Source organism: Oncorhynchus tshawytscha, linkage group LG20 (assembly GCF_018296145.1).
Source record: "Oncorhynchus tshawytscha isolate Ot180627B linkage group LG20, Otsh_v2.0, whole genome shotgun sequence".
In the NCBI taxonomy this organism is placed as follows: Eukaryota; Metazoa; Chordata; class Actinopteri; order Salmoniformes; family Salmonidae; genus Oncorhynchus; species Oncorhynchus tshawytscha.
Genome location: NC_056448.1, coordinates 50,532,440 through 50,556,971, shown reverse-complemented (window position 1 = coordinate 50,556,971; position 24,532 = coordinate 50,532,440). Strand labels below are relative to the sequence as shown.

General features: G+C 42.9%; 1 protein-coding gene across 5 annotated transcripts in view; it reads left to right on the top strand.

Moving 5' to 3' along the window:
• Positions 1-1,945: 1,945 nt before the first annotated feature.
• The window catches only part of LOC121840225 (interleukin-11 receptor subunit alpha-like), a 62,402-nt gene continuing 39,815 nt past the window's right edge, over positions 1,946-24,532 (top strand). For 2 of the 5 annotated variants that reach the window (XM_042302792.1, XM_042302794.1), the window contains exon 1: positions 18,798-18,833. In XM_042302792.1, coding sequence (XP_042158726.1) covers positions 18,824-18,833 — 10 coding nt within the window. In that variant the 5' untranslated portion in view covers positions 18,798-18,823. Of the gene's footprint in view, positions 2,068-18,797; positions 18,834-24,532 lie in introns of those variants that run through there. The other 3 variants (XM_042302795.1, XM_042302793.1, XM_042302796.1) reach the window with 3 other exon arrangements.

Genomic DNA, 24,532 nt, shown 5'->3' with positions numbered 1-24,532 from the left:
ACTACACAAAGTACCTGCTCTATCCAGAATAGCCTACTCTCTCACTTTGACAGCTGGGGCTGCTATCCTTTCATCCTCCTCCATGGCTGTTAGCTAGCTACATACACATCATATTTTACAGTGTTAAATATATCAAGATAGCTAGCTAAAATGAAGTTAGGTAGCTGGAAAAATATAATTAACTTAGCTAGCTATCTGAAATAGATAGCAACATTAGCAGCTCATTTGAGTTAAAATGCTCTGTAGCTAGTTATTATAGCTAATAATACTTTTTTTAAAACATTTTCGAAATGTATTTACCTACTTAAATAGGTTCTCCCAACCATGTGGATGATTGAAAACAGGGCAGCAAAGTTTGTTTGCCACCAGAGCGGTTTAGAGCATATTACTATTTGAATAACCAGACCTTCATACAATCTTGCTATACTGAATACTTGATGCACAACCGAAAGTGCTGCCATATCCTTCCAGCACCCCCACAAGCGAGCCACTCAGGCGGAGAATGACGTGTGGAAGAGGGTGAGGAACGATATGGATATTTAACAAGTGGATGGGGAAAGAGTATTATTGTTATTACTATTAACCCCGCATTATAATTATATAAAAGCCCCTTAGATATTCTGTGTCAACAGCTGGAGGAATTTAGTTTTTCACAAGCATACTGTAGCATGCTGTGAATTCTGCAAACGTGTCTAGGATGGGCTATCAGCTGAACAATATACTATTCAACCTTTACTAAAGAATTGTCTAATAGCAGAGCTAGGTGTGAAGAAAAAAAACTCCACAACTTGCAACAAATCATTTGTTTTGACCTTTCTAAGGCACTGCATCTCAGTGCAAGAGGCATTACTACAGTCCCTGGTTCGAATACAGGCTGTATCACATCCGACCGTGATTGGGAGAGCCATAGGGTGGCGTACAATTTGGCCCAGCGTGGTAGGCCTTCATTGTAAATAAGAATTTGTTCTTACCTGACTTGCCGAGTTAAATAAAGGTACAATTTAAAAACAACTGTCTAATGAAAAGTTGTCTAATGAAGGCAAACAAATGGTTTCTTACTGGAAAATACTCTTACAAACACACATGGTCACGTTGTACAGTGTCATCATGGCTATTAGCAGGGCTAGATTTTAGCCATTATAAATATTATTTTGGCCTTTATTCAGATTATATTCTCTCACTGTCATTTAAAAAAAAAACGAAATAATCTCCAAAATATCGTTATATTTATAGCCTTCCCGCTGTGGACGTCTATTTCAGCACCGTTTCGCGCTGCTCTGAGACAAGCATGGAGAAACAAAGATGTTCAATTATATTCCATGATATTCTTTAGATATATGTGTTGACTGAACATAAACATGTGATGTCGGCTAAATAATCAAGTTAGGTTTCTCCAGAAATAAATCATTCTAAATAACAAACTGGCTTTATTTACAAATTAGTGAGAATGTCTCACCACATGTTCAAATATTGCCTTTTTCTCGCTCACTAATTTGAAAACAAAATCTCCAAAATATCGTTACTTTTTAAACAAAGTGATTATTTTTGTTATTAATTAATTTCGAGCACTGCGGACTGTGTAGCCTATGCAATGACTTAGACTGCCATGCCATTTTGGAGGCCTTATTATACTGTATTCTGTTATACTATATTGCATTGTAATCTATTGTAAACTACTCTAGAGGCCTCCCTCTTTACAGCTGATAGACTGTGGGCCTTCTACTACCCATGGCTGCTGAGCTAATTATAAAACAGGTGACCCGTGTCTTTCTCATGCCACATTAAAGAGTTAAATCTGTTCCAGGTTCTGCCCCCCCTAATCTCTTTATAAACACACACACACCGGGGTCCTGCCCCCCTTTACACAGGAAGTACCGTCTCGGCCTCTTCCTTATTGACGCCCCGTTCCTCCAATGGGATCCGCTCTGGAGCGCAGATGGCACCGTGTCACAGCTCCGTTTATCCAGGAGAAGACTATCTACGGTTGGGAAGGTAAAACTCGACAAAGTTGAGGCCATGGATCACGACCACTCAAAAATGCCCGTTTAACTTTTGAAGATATTGAAGGTAAGGTTTATCCTATTCGAATTCATGTCTACTTATGGTGCGAAAATTAAAAGTATAGACACAGATGATGAATTTGGATGGCTGAGTTTGAGTGTAGTGATTAAAAACTTTTCGGACTGTGTAGCCTATGTAGAACACAATACATATCGATATTTCCACTAGGCTGTATCCATTTCCACAGAAGGAAATTCATTTCTCAACCTTGTCTGTTTGGATAAGTGTTGTCGATTTTAATGTATTAATTGTTAAATAATGAATGTTCCAATCTCCAGGCGATCTGCTAATCCTGATGTTTTAATCGTGATACAATGTATTCAATAAATATCCAGCCACAGTATTGCTTCCTACAATGTTGTGTTTTTTTAGGGTTTAAACCCAACTAAAATTGTAAAGAAAATGAAAACATTTTATTTTTCAAATGCATCGTTGTTGTTTTTGTTTATAGAACACGATATAATAACGATAGCAAGTCGAAATGTTCTTGTATCCCTTATAAATCACATTGTATATAATGAATCATCAGATATACAGCGTGGTCCGAAATTATTAACACCATTATAGATTAGATATAGATATATAGATTAGCAAAAATGACTGTATAAAATAAATCATTCAAATATTGAGCTATATTGTACGCTCCAAAAACATTTGGAAATGTTATCATTTTATACTAATACAATTGCTCAGAGAAAGAGATTTAATTATCTCAAACGGGTAGGGTGAAAACATTATTGACACCCTTGTTTTCAATACCTCACTTTTCGAGGTTAATTGCCTTTTTTGTCAAATGTTTTATGAATGTGGAGAACGCATTGGGAGGGATTTTTTATTTTTTATTTCACCTTTATTTAACCAGGTAGGCAAGTTGAGAACAAGTTCTCATTTACAATTGTGACCTGGCCAAGATAAAGCAAAGCAGTTCGACACATACAACGAGTAAAACAAACATACAGTCAATAATACAGTATAAACAAGTCTATATACGATGTGAGCAAATGAGGTGAGATAAGGGAGGTAAAGGCAAAAAAAAGGCCATGGTGGCAAAGTAAATACAATATAGCAAGTAAAACACTGGAATGGTAGATTTGCAGTGGAAGAATGTGCAAGGTAGAAATAAAAATAATGGGGTGCAAAGGAGCAAAATAAATAAAATAAATACAGTAGGGAAAGAGGTAGTTGTTTGGGCTAAATTATAGGTGGGCTATGTACAGGTGCAGTAATCTGTGAGCTGCTCTGACAGTTGGTGCTTAAAGCTAGTAAGGGAGAAAAATGTTTCCAGTTTCAGAGATTTTTGTAGTTTGTTCCAGTCATTGGCAGCAGAGAACTGGAAGGAGAGGCGGCCAAAGAAAGAATTGGTTTTGGGGGTGACCAGAGAGATATACCTGCTGGAGTGCGTGCTACAGGTGGGTGATGCTATGGTGACCAGCGAGCTGAGATAAGGGGGGGCTTTACCTAGCAGGGTCTTGTAGATGACATGGAGCCAGTGGGTTTGGCGATGAGTATGAAGCGAGGGCCAGCCAACGAGAGCGTACAGGTCGCAATGGTGGGTAGTATATGGGGCTTTGGTGACAAAATGGATTGCACTGTGATAGAATGCATCCAATTTGTTGAGTAGGGTAGGGTAGGATCCTAAACCATTCCTCCATTTGATAACAGAATTTTTCTAGATCCCCTGACATCCTTCACCTGTGCTTATGGACTTCCTTATTCAATTCAAACCACAGGTTTTTAATGGGGTTCAAGTCTTGGAGACAACTGGTTTTATGGCTAAAAAAATATCCTGGTACTGGGAAAAGTTCATGATGCCGTTGACCTTAACAAGGACCCCTGGAAGTAGAATAGCCCCATAACATCAAAGGTCCACCAGCATATTTTACAGTAGGGATGGGGCTATTTTCTGCTCATGCATTTTTCATTTTGACGCCAAACCCACCACTGCTGTGCGTTGCCAAGGAGCTCTATTTTCATCCAACTAATGTAAATGCCTGGAGTTTGATAAACTCACTGGCACTTGGATTGGATCCGGTGCTTTGATCAGATGACATGAGTCCAAATGAGAACGCGTGAGCAGAAAATAACCCCACGGATTCTGTATGGAGGAATGGTGAATGGATTCTGAATGGAGGAATGGTGAATGGATTCTGTATGGAGGAATGGTGAATGGATTCTGTATGGAGGAATGGTGAATGGATTCTGTTTGGAGGAATGGTGAATGGATTCTGAATGGAGGAATGGTGAATGGATTCTGTATGGAGGAATGGTGATTGGATTCTGTATGGAGGAATGGTGAATGGATTCTGTTTGGAGGAATGGTGAATGGATTCTGTATGGAAGAATGGTGAATGGATTCTGTATGGAGGAATGGTGAACAGATTCTGTTTGGAGGAATGGTGAATGGATTCTGTTTCGAGGAATGGTGAACGGATTCTGTATGGAAGAATGGTGAACGGATTCTGTTTGGAGGAATGGTGAACGGATTCTGTATTGGGTAATGGTGTAAGAACGCACCCAAAGTTTTCCAACTCATTATTTCATTTTTTTAAAGGCTCAGTGCCATTTCCTCGCACGGTGAGGTGTTGACAGGTATTGAACAAAATTATAAACGCAATATGCAACAATTTTAACGATTTTATTGAGTTACAGTTCAAATGAGTAAATCAGTCAATTTAAGTAAATCAATTTGGTCCTAATCTATGGATCTCACGTGACTGGTCCTGGGAAGGAATAGGCCCACCCACTTGGGAGCCAGGTCTATCCAATTAGAATTAGTTTTTCCCCAGAAAAGGGTTTTATCGCAGACAGAAATACTCCTAAGTTTCATCAGCTGTCTTGGTGGCTGGTCTCAGACGATCCCACAGGTGAAGAAGCCGGATGTGGAGGTCCTGGGCTGGAGTGGTTACATGTGGTCTGTGGTTGGACGCACTGACAAATTCTCTAAACTTATGTTGGAGGAGGCTTATGGTAGAGAAATGAACATTACATTCTCTGGCAACAGCTCTGGTGGACATTCTTGCATGTAGCATGCCAATTGCACACTCCCTCAAAACTTCAGACATCTGTTGTATTGTGTTGTGTGACAAAACTGCACATTTTAGAGTGGCATTTTATTGTCCGAAGCACAAGGTGCACCTATGTAATGACCATGTTTAATCAGCTTCTTGATATTCCACACCTGTCAGGTGGACAAGGCAGCAGCTACTCTTCCTGGGGTCAAAACAGGGTTAGAACAGTTATACCTCAACAAGGCAGCAGCCACTCTTCCTGGGGTCAAAACAGGGTTAGAACAGTTATACCTCAACAAGGCAGCAGCTACTCTTCCTGGGATCAAAACAGGGTTAGACAGTTATACCTCAACAAGGCAGAAGCTACTCTTCCTGGGATCAAAACAGTTAGAACAGTTATACCTCAACAAGGCAGCAGCTACTCTTCCTGGGATCAAAACAGGGTTAGAACAGTTATACCTCAACAAGGCAGAAGCTACTCTTCCTGGGATCAAAACAGTTAGAACAGTTATACCTCAACAAGGCAGCAGCTACTCTTCCTGGGGGACAACCAGGATTAGAACAGTTATACCTCAACAAGGCAGCAGCTACTCTTCCTGGGGTCAAAACAGGGTTAGAACAGTTATACCTCAACAAGGCAGCAGCTACTCTTCCTGGGGGACAACCAGGATTAGAACAGTTATACCTCAACAAGGCAGCAGATACTCTTCCTGGGGTCAAAACAGGGTTAGAACAGTTATACCTCAACAAGGCAGCAGCTACTCTTCCTAGGGGACAACCAGGATTAGAACAGTTATACCTCAACAAGGCAGCAGCTACTCTTCCTGGGGGACAACCAGGATTAGAACAGTTATACCTCAACAAGGCAGCAGCTACTCTTCCGGGGGGACAACCAGGATTAGAACAGTTATACCTCAACAAGGCAGCAGTTAATCTTCCTGGGGTCAAAACAGGGTTAGAACAGTTATACCTCAACAAGGCAGCAGCTACTCTTCCTGGGGTACAAACAGGGTTAGAACAGTTATACCTCAACAAGGCAGCAGCTACTCTTCCTGGGGTCAAAACAGTTAGAACAGTTGTACCTCAACAAGGCAGCAGATACTCTTCCTGGGGTCAAAACAGGGTTAGAACAGTTATACCTCAACAAGGCAGCAGCTACTCTTCCTGGTGTACAAACAGGGTTAGAACAGTTATACCTCAACAAGGCAGCAGCTACTCTTCCTGGGGCACAACCAGGGTTAGAACAGTTATACCTCAACAAGGCAGCAGCTACTCTTCCTGGGGTCAAAACAGGGTTAGAACAGTTATACCTCAACAAGGCAGCAGTTAATCTTCCTGGGGTCAAAACAGGGTTAGAACAGTTATACCTCAACAAGGCAGCAGCTACTCTTCCTGGGGTCAAAACAGTTAGAACAGTTGTACCTCAACAAGGCAGCAGATACTCTTCCTGGGGTCAAAACAGGGTTAGAAATTCATCAATAAAACAATACAATACATTATTGCATTAATACATTATTACATTAATATATTATTACATTAATACATTATTACCATTATTACATTAATACATTCTTGCATTAATACATTAATACATTATTGCATTAATACATGATTACATTAATATAGTATTACATTAATACATTAATACATTATTACCATTATTACATTATTACCATTATTACATTAATACATTATTACATTACTACATTAATACATTGTTACATTATTACATTAATACATTATTACATTAATACATTATTACATGATTACATGATTACATTATTACATTAATACATTATTACATTAATACATTATTACATTATTACCATTATTACATTAATACATTAATACATTATTACCATTATTACCATTATTACATTAATACATTATTACATTATTACCATTATTACATTATTACATTACTACATTATTACATTATTACCATTTTTACATTATTACATTAATACATTAATACATTATTCCATTATTACATTAATACCACATCAGTATAAAATTCACAGTACCATGACATTACAATGTGTGTGTGTGTCTGTGTGTGGACTACTGACCAGTTATATAGTCTGGTGTTAGTTTGATCACCTCGACTACTGACCAGTTATATAGTCTGGTGTTAGTTTGATCACCTGTACTACTGACCAGTTATATAGTCTGGTGTTAGTTTGATCACCTCGACTACTGACCAGTTATATAGTCTGGTGTTAGTTTGATCACCTGTACTACTGACCAGTTATATAGTCTGGTGTTAGTTTGATCACCTGGACTACTGACCAGTTATATAGTCTGGTGTTAGTTTGATCACCTGGACTACTAGTGTAATATTGGGATGCAAGGCTCTATAGTAGCCTGGTTCTAGTCTGTACGACTGATGGCTCTATAGTAGCCTGGTTCTAGTCTACTACTGATGGCTCTATAGTAGCCTGGTTCTAGTCTGTACTACTGATGGCTCTATAGTAGCCTGGTTCTAGTCTACTACTGATGGCTCTATAGTAGCCTGGTTCTAGTCTGGGATCCTGATGGCTCTATAGTAGCCTGGTTCTAGTCTGTATTACTGATGGCTCTATAGTAGCCTGGTTCTAGTCTACTACTGATGGTTCTATAGTAGCCTGGTTCTAGTCTGTACTACTGATGGCTCTATAGTAGCCTGGTTCTAGTCTACTACTGATGGCTTTATAGTAGCCTGGTTCTGGTCTGTACTACTGATGGCTCTATAGTAGCCTGGTTCTAGTCTGTGATCCTGATGGCTCTATAGTAGCCTGGTTCTAGTCTGTATTACTGATGGCTCTATAGTAGCCTGGTTCTAGTCTACTACTGATGGTTCTATAGTAACCTGGTTCTAGTCTGTACTACTGATGGCTCTATAGTAGCCTGGTTCTAGTCTGTACTACTGATGGCTCTATAGTAGCCTGGTTCTAGTCTGTACTACTGATGGCTCTATAGTAGCCTGGTTCTAGTCTGTACTACTGATGGCTCTATAGTAGCCTGGTTCTAGTCTACTACTGATGGCTCTATAGTAGCCTGGTTCTAGTCTGTACTACTGATGGCTCTATAGTAGCCTGGTTCTAGTCTGTACTACTGATGGCTCTATAGTAGCCTGGTTCTAGTCTGTACTACTGATGGCTCTATAGTAGCCTGGTTCTAGTCTGTACTACTGATGGCTCTATAGTAGCCTGGCTCTAGTCTGTACTACTGATGGCTCTATAGTAGCCTGGTTCTAGTCTGTACTACTGACGGCTCTATAGTAGCCTGGTTCTAGTCTGTACTACTGATGGCTCTATAGTAGCCTGGTTCTAGTCTGTACTACTGATGGCTCTATAGTAGCCTGGTTCTAGTCTGTGCTCCTGATGGCTCTATAGTAGCCTGGTTGTAGTCTGTACTACTGGTGGCTCTATAGTAGCCTGGTTCTAGTCTGTGCTACTGATGGCTCTATAGTAGCCTGGTTCTAGTCTGTACTACTGATGGCTCTATAGTAGCCTTGTTCTAGTCTACTACTGATGGCTCTATAGTAGCCTGGTTCTAGTCTTGGATCCTGATGGCTCTATAGTAGCCTGGTTCTAGTCTGTATTACTGATGGCTCTATAGTAGCCTGGCTCTAGTCTGTGCTCCTGATGGCTCTATAGTAGCCTGGCTCTAGTCTGTGCTCCTGATGGCTCTATAGTAGCCTGGTTCTAGTCTGTGCTCCTGATGGCTCTATAGTAGCCTGGCTCTAGTCTGTGCTCCTGATGGCTCTATAGTAGCCTGGCTCTAGTCTGTGCTCCTGATGGATCTATAGTAGCCTGGTTCTAGTCTGTACTACTGATGGCTCTATAGTAGCCTGGTTCTAGTCTACTACTGATGGCTCTATAGTAGCCTGGTTCTAGTCTGTACTACTGATGGCTCTATAGTAGCCTTGTTCTAGTCTACTACTGATGGCTCAATAGTAGCCTGGTTCTAGTCTACTACTGATGGTTCTATAGTAGCCTGGTTCTAGTCTGTACTACTGATGGCTCTATAGTAGCCTGGTTCTAGTCTGTACTACTGATGGCTCTATAGTAGCCTGGTTCTAGTCTGTACTACTGATGGCTCTATAGTAGCCTGGTTCTAGTCTGTACTACTGATGGCTCTATAGTAGCCTGGTTCTAGTCTGTACTACTGATGGCTCTATAGTAGCCTGGTTCTAGTCTGTACTACTGATGGCTCTATAGTAGCCTGGTTCTAGTCTACTACTGATGGCTCTATAGTAGCCTGGTTCTAGTCTGTACTACTGATGGCTCTATAGTAGCCTGGTTCTAGTCTGTACTACTGATGGCTCTATAGTAGCCTGGTTCTAGTCTGTACTACTGATGGCTCTATAGTAGCCTGGCTCTAGTCTGTACTACTGATGGCTCTATAGTAGCCTGGTTCTAGTCTGTACTACTGATGGCTCTATAGTAGCCTGGTTCTAGTCTGTACTACTGATGGCTCTATAGTAGCCTGGTTCTAGTCTGTACTACTGATGGCTCTATAGTAGCCTGGTGCTAGTCTGTACTACTGATGGCTCTATAGTAGTCTGGCTCTAGTCTGTACTACTGATGGCTCTATAGTAGCCTGGTTCTAGTCTGTACTACTGATGGCTCTATAGTAGCCTGGTTCTAGTCTGTACTACTGATGGCTCTATAGTAGCCTGGTTCTAGTCTGTACTACTGATGGCTCTATAGTAGCCTGGTTCTAGTCTGTGCTCCTGATGGCTCTATAGTAGCCTGGTTCTAGTCTGTGCTCCTGATGGCTCTATAGTAGCCTGGTTCTAGTCTGTGCTCCTTATGGCTCTATAGTAGCCTGGTTCTAGTCTGTGCTCCTGATGGCTCTATAGTAGCCTGGTTCTAGTCTGTGCTCCTGATGGCTCTATAGTAGCCTGGTTCTAGTCTGTGCTCCTGATGGCTCTATAGTAGCCTGGCTCTAGTCTGTGCTCCTGATGGCTCTATAGTAGCCTGGTTCTAGTCTGTGCTCCTGATGGCTCTATAGTAGCCTGGCTCTAGTCTGTGCTCCTGATGGCTCTATAGTAGCCTGGCTTTTAGTCTGTGCTCCTGATGGCTCTATAGTAGCCTGGCTCTAGTCTGTGCTCCTGATGGCTCTATAGTAGCCTGGTTCTAGTCTGTGCTCCTGATGGCTCTATAGTAGCCTGGCTCTAGTCTGTGCTCCTGATGGCTCTATAGTAGCCTGGCTCTAGTCTGTGCTCCTGATGGCTCTATAGTAGCCTGGTTCTAGTCTGTACTACTGATGGCTCTATAGTAGCCTGGTTCTAGTCTGTACTACTGATGGCTCTATAGTAGCCTGGTTCTAGTCTGTACTACTGATGGCTCTATAGTAGCCTGGTTCTAGTCTGTCCTCCTGATGGCTCTATAGTAGCCTGGTTCTAGTCTGTGCTCCTGATGGCTCTATAGTAGCCTGGTTCTAGTCTGTGCTCCTGATGGCTCTATAGTAGCCTGGCTCTAGTCTGTGCTCCTGATGGCTCTATAGTAGCCTGGTTCTAGTCTGTGCTCCTGATGGCTCTATAGTAGCCTGGTTCTAGTCTGTGCTCTGATGGCTCTATAGTAGCCTGGTTCTAGTCTGTGCTCCTGATGGCTCTATAGTAGCCTGGCTCTAGTCTGTGCTCCTGATGGCTCTATAGAAGCCTGGTTCTAGTCTGTGCTCCTGATTGCTCTATAGTAGCCTGGCTCTAGTCTGTGCTCCTGATGGCTCTATAGTAGCCTGGTTCTAGTCTGTGCTCCTGATGGCTCTATAGTAGCCTGGTTCTAGTCTGTGCTCCTGATGGCTCTATAGTAGCCTGGTTTTAGTCTGTGCTCCTGATGGCTCTATAGTAGCCTGGTTCTAGTCTGTACTACTGATGGCTCTATAGTAGCCTGGTTCTAGTCTGTGCTCCTGATGGCTCTATAGTAGCCTGGTTCTAGTCTGTGCTCCTGATGGCTCTATAGTAGCCTGGCTCTAGTCTGTGCTCCTGATGGCTCTATAGTAGCCTGGCTCTAGTCTGTGCTCCTGATGGCTCTATAGTAGCCTGGTTCTAGTCTGTGCTCCTGATGGCTCTATAGTAGCCTGGCTCTAGTCTGTGCTCCTGATGGCTCTATAGTAGCCTGGCTCTAGTCTGTGCTCCTGATGGCTCTATAGTAGCCTGGCTCTAGTCTGTGCTCCTGATGGCTCTATAGTAGCCTGGCTCTAGTCTGTGCTCCTGATGGCTCTATAGTAGCCTGGTTCTAGTCTGTGCTCCTGATGGCTCTATAGTAGCCTGGCTCTAGTCTGTGCTCCTGATGGCTCTATAGTAGCCTGGCTCTAGTCTGTGCTCCTGATGGCTCTATAGTAGCCTGGCTCTAGTCTGTGCTCCTGATGGCTCTATAGTAGCCTGGCTCTAGTCTGTGCTCCTGATGGCTCTATAGTAGCCTGGTTCTAGTCTGTGCTCCTGATGGCTCTATAGTAGCCTGGCTCTAGTCTGTGCTCCTGATGGCTCTATAGTAGCCTGGCTCTAGTCTGTGCTCCTGATGGCTCTATAGTAGCCTGGCCTGGCTCTAGTCTGTGCTCCTGATGGCTCTATAGTAGCCTGGCTCTAGTCTGTGCTCCTGATGGCTCTATAGTAGCCTGGTTCTAGTCTGTGCTCCTGATGGCTCTATAGTAGCCTGGCTCTAGTCTGTGCTCCTGATGGCTCTATAGTAGCCTGGCTCTAGTCTGTGCTCCTGATGGCTCTATAGTAGCCTGGTTCTAGTCTGTGCTCCTGATGGCTCTATAGTAGCCTGGCTCTAGTCTGTGCTCCTGATGGCTCTATAGTAGCCTGGCTCTAGTCTGTGCTCCTGATGGCTCTATAGTAGCCTGGCTCTAGTCTGTGCTCCTGATGGCTCTATAGTAGCCTGGCTCTAGTCTGTGCTCCTGATGGCTCTATAGTAGCCTGGCTCTAGTCTGTGCTCCTGATGGCTCTATAGTAGCCTGGCTCTAGTCTGTGCTCCTGATGGCTCTATAGTAGCCTGGTTCTAGTCTGTGCTCCTGATGGCTCTATAGTAGCCTGGCTCTAGTCTGTGCTCCTGATGGCTCTATAGTAGCCTGGCTCTAGTCTGTGCTCCTGATGGCTCTATAGTAGCCTGGCTCTAGTCTGTGCTCCTGATGGCTCTATAGTAGCCTGGCTCTAGTCTGTGCTCCTGATGGCTCTATAGTAGCCTGGCTCTAGTCTGTGCTCCTGATGGCTCTATAGTAGCCTGGCTCTAGTCTGTGCTCCTGATGGCTCTATAGTAGCCTGGCTCTAGTCTGTGCTCCTGATGGCTCTATAGTAGCCTGGCTCTAGTCTGTGCTCCTGATGGCTCTATAGTAGCCCGGTTACAGTATAGTATCCACCTCACATGGTTATGGGCTGAACAGAAAGACAGCTGAACCATGACAGATATAGAGTAGAAATGTATTCAATTTGGAGTTTGCATCCCAATATTACACTTTATGTACTTCACAGGAGACTGAAATACAGTGGCAAGACAAAGTATCTGAAACCCTTCGGAAATACCCAGATTTCTGCGTAAATTGGTAATAACATTTGCGGACAGATAGCCTTGCATTCTTCTGCAAAATGTCATGATAAACTTGGGAATTCATTTTTCCGTCGATGATAGCAAGCTGTCCAGACCCTGAGGCAGCAAAGCAGCAAACTTCAGACGTGCATGTTTTTTTGGACAGCAGTGGCTTTTTCTGTGTTGTCCTCCCATGAACACCTTTCTTGTTTAGTGTTTTACGTATCGTAGTCTCGTCAACAGAGATGTTAACATGTTCCAGAGATTGTTGTAAGTCTTTAGCTGACACTCTAGGATTCTTCTTAACCTCATTGAGCATTCTGCGCTGTGTTCTTGCAGTCATCTTTGCAGGACGGCCACTCCTAGAGAGAGTAGCTACAGTGCTGAACTTTCTCCATGTATAGACAATGTGTCTTACCGTGGACTGATGAACATCAAGGCTTTTAGAGATACGTTTGTAACCCTTTCCAGCTTTATGCAAGTCAACAATTCTTAATCTTAGGTCTTCTGTGATCTCTTTTGTTCGAGGCATGGTTCACATCAGGCAATGCTTCTCGTGAATAGCAAACTCACATTTTGTGAGTGTTTTTTAACGGGCTAGGCAGCTCTAACCAACATCTCCAATCTCATCTCATTGATTGGACTCCAGGTTAGCTGACTCCTGACTCCAATTAGCTTTTGGAGAAGTCATTAGCCTAGGGGTTCACATGCTTTTTCCAACCTACACTGTGAATGTTTAAACGATGTAGTCAATATAGACAAGAAAAATACAATATTTTGTGTTATTAGTTTAAGCACACTGTGTTTGTCTATTGTTGAGACTTAGATGAAGATCAGATCAAATTACATGACCAATTTATGCAGAACACATGCTCTTTCTTGCCACTTTACAACAAAACCATTTGACATAGAAACACTGTATTTTTTACGTGAAAATAATTATGTTTAATGAATTATGAAATGATGGAAAATATTAGTATCAGTCCACCCGTGAGGCCCCTAGGTCATCTGACTGCAGGAAAGGGCTACTTAATGTAATCTGCTTCACGATCTGTTCGAGGAAACCTGCTTTCCCTCAGTGTTGGGTTTAGACTTCAGATCACCTTGATGTCCTGTTAGAGGAAACCAGCCTTCCCTCAGTGTTGGGTTTAGACTTCAGATCACCTTGATGTCCTGTTAGAGGAAACCAGCCTTCCCTCAGTGTTGGGTTTAGACTTCAGATCACCTTGATGTCCTGTTTGCTCTGTGGGTGTAAAGCACAGATTGGGACATTCTAACTTTAGGTGCAGGGATTGACTGCATGACACTGCTTTGGGCTGCTTTGTCCTTGATGGTAGTAGTAGTTTTATCTTTAACTTTAGAATGTCCAAGTCCAATAATGTGTGTTATTCTAAAAACACCAAAGCTGTGGTCTGTTTGCCTGAGGTTGTAAAGAACAGCTGGATTTTATACTGTAGGTACAGGGATTGACTGCATGACATTGACTATCAGTCACGCAGTTTATGGTACGTCATTGTGTTTCATTGATTTGTGCGGTTTTGTCCTTGATGGTAACGATGTATGTTGATCTTTTTCTTTAGGACTTCCAGTAATATATTTTAAATATCAAAGCTGTGATAAAGTACAGTGTGTCTGTGTCAGGATTAAACACAGCAGAACCCAATACATACATATTACAACCTCTGTCCTGCCCTGTATTTAAAGTCTGTCCGTCCGTCTGTCTATTCTCTGCTAAACCAGGGAATGTGTAGCAGCTTGCCAGGTCCACTCTCTCCTCCTGAGTCAGAACACCTCTCTGGTTCTGGAGTCAGAACGCCTCTCTGGTTCTGGAGTCAGAACGCCTCTCCGGTTCTGGAGTCAGAATGCCTCTCCGGTTCTGGAGTCAGAACGCCTCTCTGGTTCTGGAGTCAGAACGCCTCTACTGAGTCAGAATGCCTCTCTGGTTCTGGAGTCAGAACGCCTCTCTGGTTCTGGAGTCAGAACGCCTCTACTGAGTCAGAATGCCTCTCTGGTTCTGGAGTCAGAACGCCTCTCTGGTTCTGGAGTCAGAACGCCTCTCCGGTTCTGGAGTCAGAACGCCTCTCTGGTTCTGGAGTCAGAACGCCTCTACTGAGTCAGAATGCCTCTCTGGTTCTGGAGTCAGAATGCCTCTCTGGTTCTGGAGTCAGAACGCCTCTCTGGTTCTGGAGTCAGAACGCCTCTCTGGTTCTGGAGTCAGAACGCCTCTCCTCTTCTGGAGTCAGAACACCTCTCCTGAGTCAGAACGCCTCTCCTGAGTCAGAACGCCTCTGGTTCTGGAGTCAGAACGCCTCTCCGCTTCTGGAGTCAGAGCACCTCTCCTGAGTCAGAACGCCTCTCCTGAGTCAGAACGCCTCTATGGTTCTGGAGTCAGAACGCCTCTATGGTTCTGGAGTCAGAACGCCTCTATGGTTCTGGAGTCAGAACGCCTTTATGGTTCTGGAGTCAGAACACCTCTCCTGAGTCAGAACACCTCTCCTGTGTCAGAACACCTCTCCTGAGTCAGAACACCTGTCTGGTTCTGGAGTCAGAACACCTTTCTGGTTCTGGAGTCAGAACGCCTCTATGGTTCTGGAGTCAGAACGCCTCTATGGTTCTGGAGTCAGAACGCCTCTATGGTTCTGGAGTCAGAACGCCTCTATGGTTCTGGAGTCAGAACTTCTCTCCTGAGTCAGAACGCCTCTCCTGAGTCAGATCGCCTCTCCTGAGTCAGAACGCCTCTCCTGAGTCAGATCGCCTCTCCTGAGTCAGATCGCCTCTCCTGAGTCAGAACGCCTCTCCTGAGTCAGAACACCTCTCTGGTTCTGGAGTCAGAACACCTCTCTGGTTCTGGAGTCAGAACGCCTCTCTGGTTCTGGAGTCAGAACGCCTCTCTGGTTCTGGAGTCAGAACGCCTTCTCTCTGGAGTCAGAACGCCTCCTGGAGTCAGAACTTCTCTCCTGAGTCAGAACGCCTCTCCTGAGTCAGAACGCCTCTCCTGAGTCAGATCTCCTCTCCTGAGTCAGAACGCCTCTCCTGAGTCAGAACGCCTCTCCTGAGTCAGATCGCCTCTCCTGAGTCAGAACGCCTCTCCTGAGTCAGAACACCTATCCTGAGTCAGAACACCTCTCTGGTTCTGGAGTCAGAACACCTCTCTGGTTCTGGAGTCAGAACGCCTCTATGGTTCTGGAGTCAGAACGCCTCTATGGTTCTGGAGTCAGAACGCCTCTATGGTTCTCTCCTGAGTCAGAACGCCTCTCCTGAGTCAGAACGCCTCTCCTGAGTCAGAACGCCTCTCCTGAGTCAGATCGCCTCTCCTGAGTCAGATCGCCTCTCATTGATTATATATTAATACTAGTTACCCAGTCTCTATCTGAACAGTGAGTATATATTAGTACTAGTTACCCAGTCTCTATCTGAACAGTGAGTATATATTAGTACTAGTTACCCAGTCTCTATCTGAACAGTGAGTATATATTAGTACTAGTTACCCAGTCTCTATCTGAACAGTGAGTATATATTAGTACTAGTTACCCAGTCTCTATCTGAACAGTGAGTATATATTAGTACTAGTTACCCAGTCTCTATCTGAACAGTGAGTATATATTAGTACTAGTTACCCAGTCTCTATCTGAACAGTGAGTATATATTAGTACTAGTTACCCAGTCTCTATCTGAACAGTGAGTATATATTAGTACTAGTTACCCAGTCTCTATCTGAACAGTGAGTATATATTAGTACTAGTTACCCAGTCTCTATCTGAACAGTGAGTATATATTAGTACTAGTTACCCAGTCTCTATCTGAACAGTGAGTATATATTAGTACTAGTTACACAGTCTCTATCTGAACAGTGAGTATATATTAGTACTAGTTACCCAGTCTCTATCTGAACAGTGAGTATATATTAGTACTAGTTACCCAGTCTCTATCTGAACAGTGAGTATATATTAGTACTAGTTACCCAGTCTCTATCTGAACAGTGAGTATATATTAGTACTAGTTACCCAGTCTCTATCTGAACAGTGAGTATATATTAGTACTAGTTACCCAGTCTCTATCTGAACAGTGAGTATATATTAGTACTAGTTACCCAGTCTCTATCTGAACAGTGAGTATATATTAGTACTAGTTACCCAGTCTCTATCTGAACAGTGAGTATATATTAGTACTAGTTACACAGTCTCTATCTGAACAGTGAGTATATATTAGTACTAGTTACCCAGTCTCTATCTGAACAGTGAGTATATATTAGTACTAGTTACCCAGTCTCTATCTGAACAGTGAGTATATATTAGTACTAGTTACCCAGTCTCTATCTGAACAGTGAGTATATATTAGTACTAGTTACCCAGTCTCTATCTGAACAGTGAGTATATATTAGTACTAGTTACCCAGTCTCTATCTGAACAGTGGGTATATATTAGTGTAACTCCATTGACTTGTAGTCTATTGACTGAATATAAGTACATAATTTACCTTCAGAGGTGAATGTATGAAGCCAGTTGCTGTGATACGTGTTTTGTTGTTGTGCACTCTCCTCAAACAATAGCATGGTATCCTTTCACTGTTATAGCTTCTGTAAATTGGACATTGCAGTTAGATGAACAATTATGTAAGCTTTCTGCCCATATACGACATGTCTATGTCCTGGAAAGTTTGATGTTACTTACATGCGCTAATGTGATTAGCATGACATTTGAATCTCAACCGATCCCGTAGAGGATTCATTAAATATAACATTTGAAATGCCTATATTCTTTTTGCACATCATTATAACCATTATATGACATTTGAAATGTCTCTATTCCTTTGGGACTTTGGTGAGTGTAATGTTTACTGTTATTAAAACTAAAAGAAAAAAACCCTTTTGATTGTCTATTTCTCTTGCTTTGGCAATGTTAACATGTGTTTCCCATGCCAATAAAGCCTATTGAATTGATATAGAGAGAGAAATAGACAGAGAGAGAGGGGTCTCAGTGGGTAGCTTCAGGAACAGTACCTCAGTGCTGTATGTAGCAGCACCATGTGAGATCAGAACACTGTGATAAGCCAATAGAAATACTGGCTATTGGTAGATGATGACAACACTTGGCACATTTTTTCCTAGTCTGAGTGTCAGTCATTTTTTTGTTTTGTTTTTACCTTTATTTAACTAGGAAACTCCGTTAGGGAATAAATTATTATTTACAATGACGGCCTACCCCAGCCAAACCTTCCCCAGCCAAACCTGGACAACGATGTGCCAATTGTCCGCCGCCCTTTGGGACTCCCAATCACAGCCGGTTGTGATACAGCCTGGATTTGAACCAGGGACTAGTAGTGACGCTTCTTGCACTGCGATGCGGTGCCTTAGACCACTGCACCAATCTGGATCCTTGGAGTCCTTGTCGGGACTCGTTAGACCGTTGCACCAATCGGGATCCTGGGAGTCCTTGTCACTCATATTGCCATGCCAAACATAGTTTAACATTGAGCAGTGGAGTTGGCCAGAGAACTAACCGATCTGGGACCAGAATGCATTTCTCTGTTAACTCTTGGGGAGGCTGCGAATTTTCGCAGCTTTTTGTTAAAAATCGCGCAACATTTCAGCGCCCTGCTACTCATTCCAGGAATATAGTATATGCATATGATTAGTATGTGTGGATAGAAAACACTCAGACGTTTCTAAAACTGTTTAAATCACGGCTGTGACTATAACAGAACGTCTGTTTCATCGAAAAGCGCAGGAAAATCTGATCACTGGAGATGGAAAAAAATATCCATGCGCCACTTCCATGAATTGTTAAAGGTGAACCGTATTAAATGAGGCCGAGCTTTCAGTACCTACAGCTTCCACAGGATGTATAGAGTCTCCTCATTTGATTCTGATTTGATTCTTGGTAGATCCGACCAAAGGGAACCGATTCCCTCCGACCACCGACCTGAGGCATTGTCTCTGTGTTTTTCCGGACATTTTTCCACACGACCAACTATCGAATTTACATCGCCTCCTGATGATTTTTATAGCTTATTAACGTGTAGTAATACCTAAAGTTGCATTAGAAAGGTATTTCGAAGTGTTTTGTGAAAGTTTATCGTCGACTTTTTAACTTTTAAAAAATGACGTTACGTTATGAAACGCTATTTTTTCCGTTTATCACACAGTCTTCATAGATCGATATCTAGGCTATATATGGACCGATTTAATCCAAAAAAGACCCAGTATTGATTATGGGACATCAAGGAGTGCCAAGAAAGAAGATGGTCAAAGGTAATGAATGTTTTATATTTTATTGTGCGGTTTGTGTAGCGCCGACTACGCTAATTATTTTTGTTTACATCCTCTACGGGTCTTTTGGGGTGTTACATGCTATCAGATAATAGCTTCTCATGCTTTCGCCGAAAAGCATTTTACAAATCTGACTCGGTGGCTAGATTCACAACGAGTGTAGCTTTAATTCAATACCTTGCATGTGTGTTTTAATGAAAGTTTGAATTTTATCGAAAAACGATCAGTGACGCTCTAAAATATCCGCTGACTACCCGCTGATTTGATCCCCCCGAGGGAACATCCTCCCTAAGAAGATTTATTAAATGGTATTCTGGCATTCCGATCTTCCTGCTTTCCACCACATCTGGGGTCAATTATCAGTTCGTCTGACTAGTCTCTCATTGATTTGATTTACTAATTTAATTTACTAATTTGATTTATTTTCAGTATAGTTGTCTAATAGAGGTTGTATTTATTAGGATCCCAATTAGCTGCTGCCAAGTGCATGTAGTCATGGCTCTATGTAGTACTGTGTGTTTCCCAGAGTCTGTTCTGGACTTGGGGACTGTGAAGAGACCTCTGGTGGCATGTCTTGTGGGGTATGTATGGCTGTCTGAGCTGACTGTTAGCTGTTTTGAACAGACAGTTAGGTGCATTCAACACATTAATACCTCTGACAAATACAGGTAGTGATGCAGTCACTTTCTTCTCTACTTTGAGCCAGGAGAAATTGATGTTTTATTGATGCCCTCCGTGTATATTTAAGGGTCCAACTGTTCTGCTCTGTTCTGGACCAACTGAAATGTACCTTAATGTTGGTGGTGCATAGTTCTCTGTTTTAATGTTACTCCTTAACCGCTATGATGAATGCAATAGTTTTTCTTGAGTATTATTTTAACAGAGCTGATATTGTGCAAAGCGTATCAATGCAGGTGAAATCAGTAATTGACCCAGACATGGTGGATAGCAGAAAGATCGGAATGCTGTGAACCAAGAGGTTGTGAGTTCAAATCCCAGGTGAGGACATGTTGAATATAATGTACTATATAAATGAACATGCACAATGTAATTGTGTACATTATATATACAAAAGTATGTGGACACCCCTTCAAATGACTGGATTCTGCTGTTTCAGTGACACTTGGGAAGTGTTAGGCTACACAAGTTCACAGAATGGGACTGCTGAAGTGCATAGTGTGTACAAATTGTCTGTCCTCGGTTGAAACACTCACTGCTGAGTTATTAACTGCCTCTGGAAGCAACATCAGCACATTAACTGTTCATTGAGAGATACTTGCAATGGGTTTCCATGGTACCTGTCCAAATGCATAGTGTCAACTGTAAAGTTTGGTGGATGAGGATTAATGTTTTTCATGGTTCGGGCCCCTTAGTTCCAGTGAAGGGAAATCTTAACGCTACAGCATACAATGACATTCTAGATGATTCTATGCTTCCAACTTTGTGGCAATAGTTTGGGGAAGACCCGTTCCTGTTTCAGCATGAGAATGCCCCCTTTACACAAAGTGAGGTCCATAGAGAAATGGTTTGTCTGTGTAATCAGTTCCACAGCATTTGTGAGGTAAGATGCCCAAATATCTTTTTTTATTTGAATGAATATACTAGAAAATCGTATTCAGTTCAGTTCAAAGGGCTTTATTGGCATGTAAAACATATATATATTTACATATACATATGTATATTTACATATATATTTACATATATATATATGTATATTTACATATATATTTACATATATATTTACATTGCCAAAGTGAGTGAAATGGATAATAAACAAAAGTGAAATAAACAATAAAAATGAACAGTCAACAAAAAGAATCAAGACATTTCAAATGTCATTTATCTGTTATTTTACCAGGTAAGTTGACTGAGAACACGTTCTCATTTACAGCAATGACCTGGGGAATAGTTACAGGGGAGAGGAGGGGGATGAATGTGCCAATTGTAAACTGGGGATTATTAGGTGACCGTGATGGCCAGCTTGGGAATTTAGCCAGGACACCGGGGTTAACACCCCTACTCTTACAATAAGTCCCATGGGATCTTTAATGACCTCAGCAAGTCAGGACACCCGTTTAACATCCCATCTGAAAGACGGCACCCTACACAGGGCAGTGTCCCCAATCACTGCCATGGGGCATTGGGACATTTAAAAAAAAAAGTATTATTATTATTTAGACCAGAGGAAAGAGTGCCTCCTACTGGCCCTCCAACACCACTTCCAGCAGCATCTGGTCTCCTATCCAGGACAAACCCTGCTTAGCTTCAGAAGCAAGCCAGCAGTGGTATGCTGCTGGCCATATATACAGTGTTGTAATGATGTACAAAAGGGAAAATAAATAAATATGGGTTGTATTTACAATGGTGTTTGCTTCACTGGTTGCCCTTTTCTTGTGGAAATGGGTCACAAATCTTACTGCTGTGATGGAACATGTTGTGGTATTTCACGCAGTAGAAACAGTAAGGGAGTTTATTAAATTTGGATTTGTTTTGAAATTCTTTGTGGATCTGTGTAATTTGAGGGAAATATGTGTCTCTAATATGGTCATACATTTGCAGCAGGTTAGGAAGTGCATCTCAGTTTCCACCTCATTTTGTGGGCAGAGTGCACATAGCCTGTCTTCTCTTGAGAGCCAGGTCTGCCTACGGCGGCCTTTCTCAATAGCAAGGCTATGCTCACTGAGTCTGTACATAGTCAAAACTTTCCTTAATTTTGAGTCAGTCACAGTGGTCAGGTATTCTGCCACTGTGTCCTCTCTGTTTATGGCCAAATCACATTCCAGTTTGCTCAGTTTTTTGGTCAATTCTTTCTTTTTCTTTCCAATGTGTCTTTTAGTTTTCTCAGGATTTGTTTGGGTCCAATTGTGTTGCTGTCCTGGGGCTCTGTGGGGTATGTTTGTGTTTGTGAACAGAGCCCCAAGACCAGCTTAAAAAGCTGTAAAAGGCCCTTCTTGCCATGTCTCTCAGAATTTTTACAGCGTTGTGGAAATATCCTGTGGTGCTGATGTTTAGGCCGAGGTAGGTGTAGTTTTTTGTGTGCTCTAGGGCAGCGGTGTATAGATGGAATTTGTATTTTTGGTCCTGGCAATTGGACCTTTTTTGGAACACCATTATTTTTGTCTTACTGAGATTCACCGTCAGGGCCCAGGTCTGTGCATAAGATCTAGGTGCTGCTGTAGGCCCTCCTTGGTTGGGCAAAAGCACTAGATCGTCAGCAAACAGTCGACTTTTGACTTCAGATTCTGGTAGGGTGAGGCCGGGTGCTGCAGACTGTTCTAATGCCCTAGACAATTTGTTGATATATGCATTTGGAAAGTATTCAGACCCCTTGACCTTTTCAACATTTTGTTACATTACAGCCTTATTCTAAAATGGATTAAATTGTTTTCCCCCCTCATCTATCCGGTATAAAGGTAAGACCCAGATCCACGTTGAATAAACAATAGTTTAATATTCCGACAGGGGCAATAGACAGGTCAAGGCAGGCAGAGGTCAGTAATCCAAGCCCTGATGTCCTTGCTGTGTCTGAATCCTGGCTTAGGAAGGCCACCAACAATTCTGAGATTTCCATAGCCAGCTACAACATTTTCCGTCAAGATAGAACTGCCAAAGGGGGAGGAGTTGCAATCTACTGCAGAGAGAGCCTGCAAAGTTCTGTCATACTTTCCAGGTCTATACCCAAACAGTTTGAACTTCTAATTTTAAAAATCCACCTTTCCAGAAATAAGTCTCTCACTGTTGCTGCCTGCTATCGACCCCCCTCCGCTCCCAGCTGTGCCCTGGACACCATTTGTGAATTGATCGCCCCCATCTAGCTTCAGAGTTTGTTCTGTTAGGTGACCTAAACTGGGAAATGCTTAACACCCCGGCAGTCCTACAATCTAAGCTAGATGCCCTCAATGTCACACAAATCATCAAGGAACCCACCAGGTACAACCCTAAATCCGTAAACATGGGCACCCTCATAGACATTATCCTGACCAACTTGCCCTCCAAATACACCTCCGCTGATTTCAATCAGGATCTCAGCGATCACTGCCTCGTTGCCTGTATCCGCTATGGGCCCGCAGTCAAACGACCACACCTCATCACTGTCAAACGCTCCCTAAAACACTTCTGCGAGCAGGCCTTTCTAATCGACCTGGCCCGGGTATCCTGGAAGGATATTGACCTCATCCCGTCAGTAGAGGATGGCTGGTCATTCTTTAAAAGTAATTTCCTCACCATCCTAGATAGTCTGGGACACTAAAGTCCATGGAGAACAAGAGCACCTCCCAGCTGCCCACTGCACTGTGGCTAGGTAACAATTGACAATTTCAATAAGCATTTCTCAACGGCTGGCCATGCTTTCCTCCTGGCTACCCCAACCCCGGTCAACAGCTCTGCACACCCCACAGCTCCTCGCCCAAGCCTCCCCAGCTTCTCCTTCACCCATATCCAGACGGCAGATGTTTCTGAAAGAGCTGCAAAACCTGGACTCGTACAAATCAGCCGGGCTAGACTATCTGGACCCTCTCTTTCTAAAACTATCCGCCGCCATTGTTGCAACCCCTATTAACAGCCTGTTCAACCTCTCTTTCGTATCGTCCGAGATCCCTAAAGATTGGAAAGCCGACGCGGTCATCCCCCTCTTCAAAGGGGATGACACCCTAGACCCAAACTGTTACAGACCTATATCCATACTGCCCTGCCTTTCTAAAATCTTCGAAAGCCAAGTTAACAAACAGATCACCGACCATTTTGAATCCCACCATACCTTCTCCCCTATGCAATCTGGTTTCAGAGCTGGTCATGGGTGCACCTCAGCTATCCATTGATAAAAGACAGTACTGTGCAGCCGTCTTCATCGACCTGGCCAAGGCTTTCGACTCTGTCAATCACCATATTCTTATCGGCAGACTCAATAGCCTTGGTTTTTCTAATGACTGCCTCGCCTGGTTCACCAACTGCTTTGCAGACAGAGTTCAGTGTGTCAAATCGGAGGACCTGTTGTCCGGACCTCTGGCAGTCTCTATGGGGGTTCCACAGGGTTCAATTCTCAGGCCGACTCTTTTCTCTGTATATATCAATGATGTCGCTCTTGCTGCTGGTGATTCCCTGATCCACCTCTACGCAGACGACACCATTCTGTATACTTCTGGCCCTTTCTTGAACACTGTGTTAACTAACCTCCAAACGAGCTTCAATGCCATACAACACTACTTCCGTGGCCTCCAACTGCTCTTAAACGCTAGTAAAACCAAATGCATGCTTTTCAACCATTCGCTGCCCGCACCCGCCCGCCCGACTAGCATCACCACCCTGGACGGTTCTGACCTAGAATATGTGGACAACTATAAATACCTAGGTGTCTGGCTAGCCTGTAAACTCTCCTTCCAGACTCATATTAAACATCTCCAATCCAAAATCAAATCTAGAATCGGCTTTCTATTTCGCAACAAAGCCTCCTTCACTCATTCCTCCTTCACTCACGTCACCATAGCAACACCCACCCGTAGCACACGTTCCAGCAGGTATATCTCACTGATCACCCCCAAAGCCAACACCTCATGTGGCCACATTTCCTTCCAGTTCTCTGCTGCCAGTGACTGGAACGAATTTCAAAAAGTTGGAGACTTTTATTTCCCTCACCAACTTTAAACATCTGCTATCTGAGCAGCTAACCGATCGTTGCAGCTGTA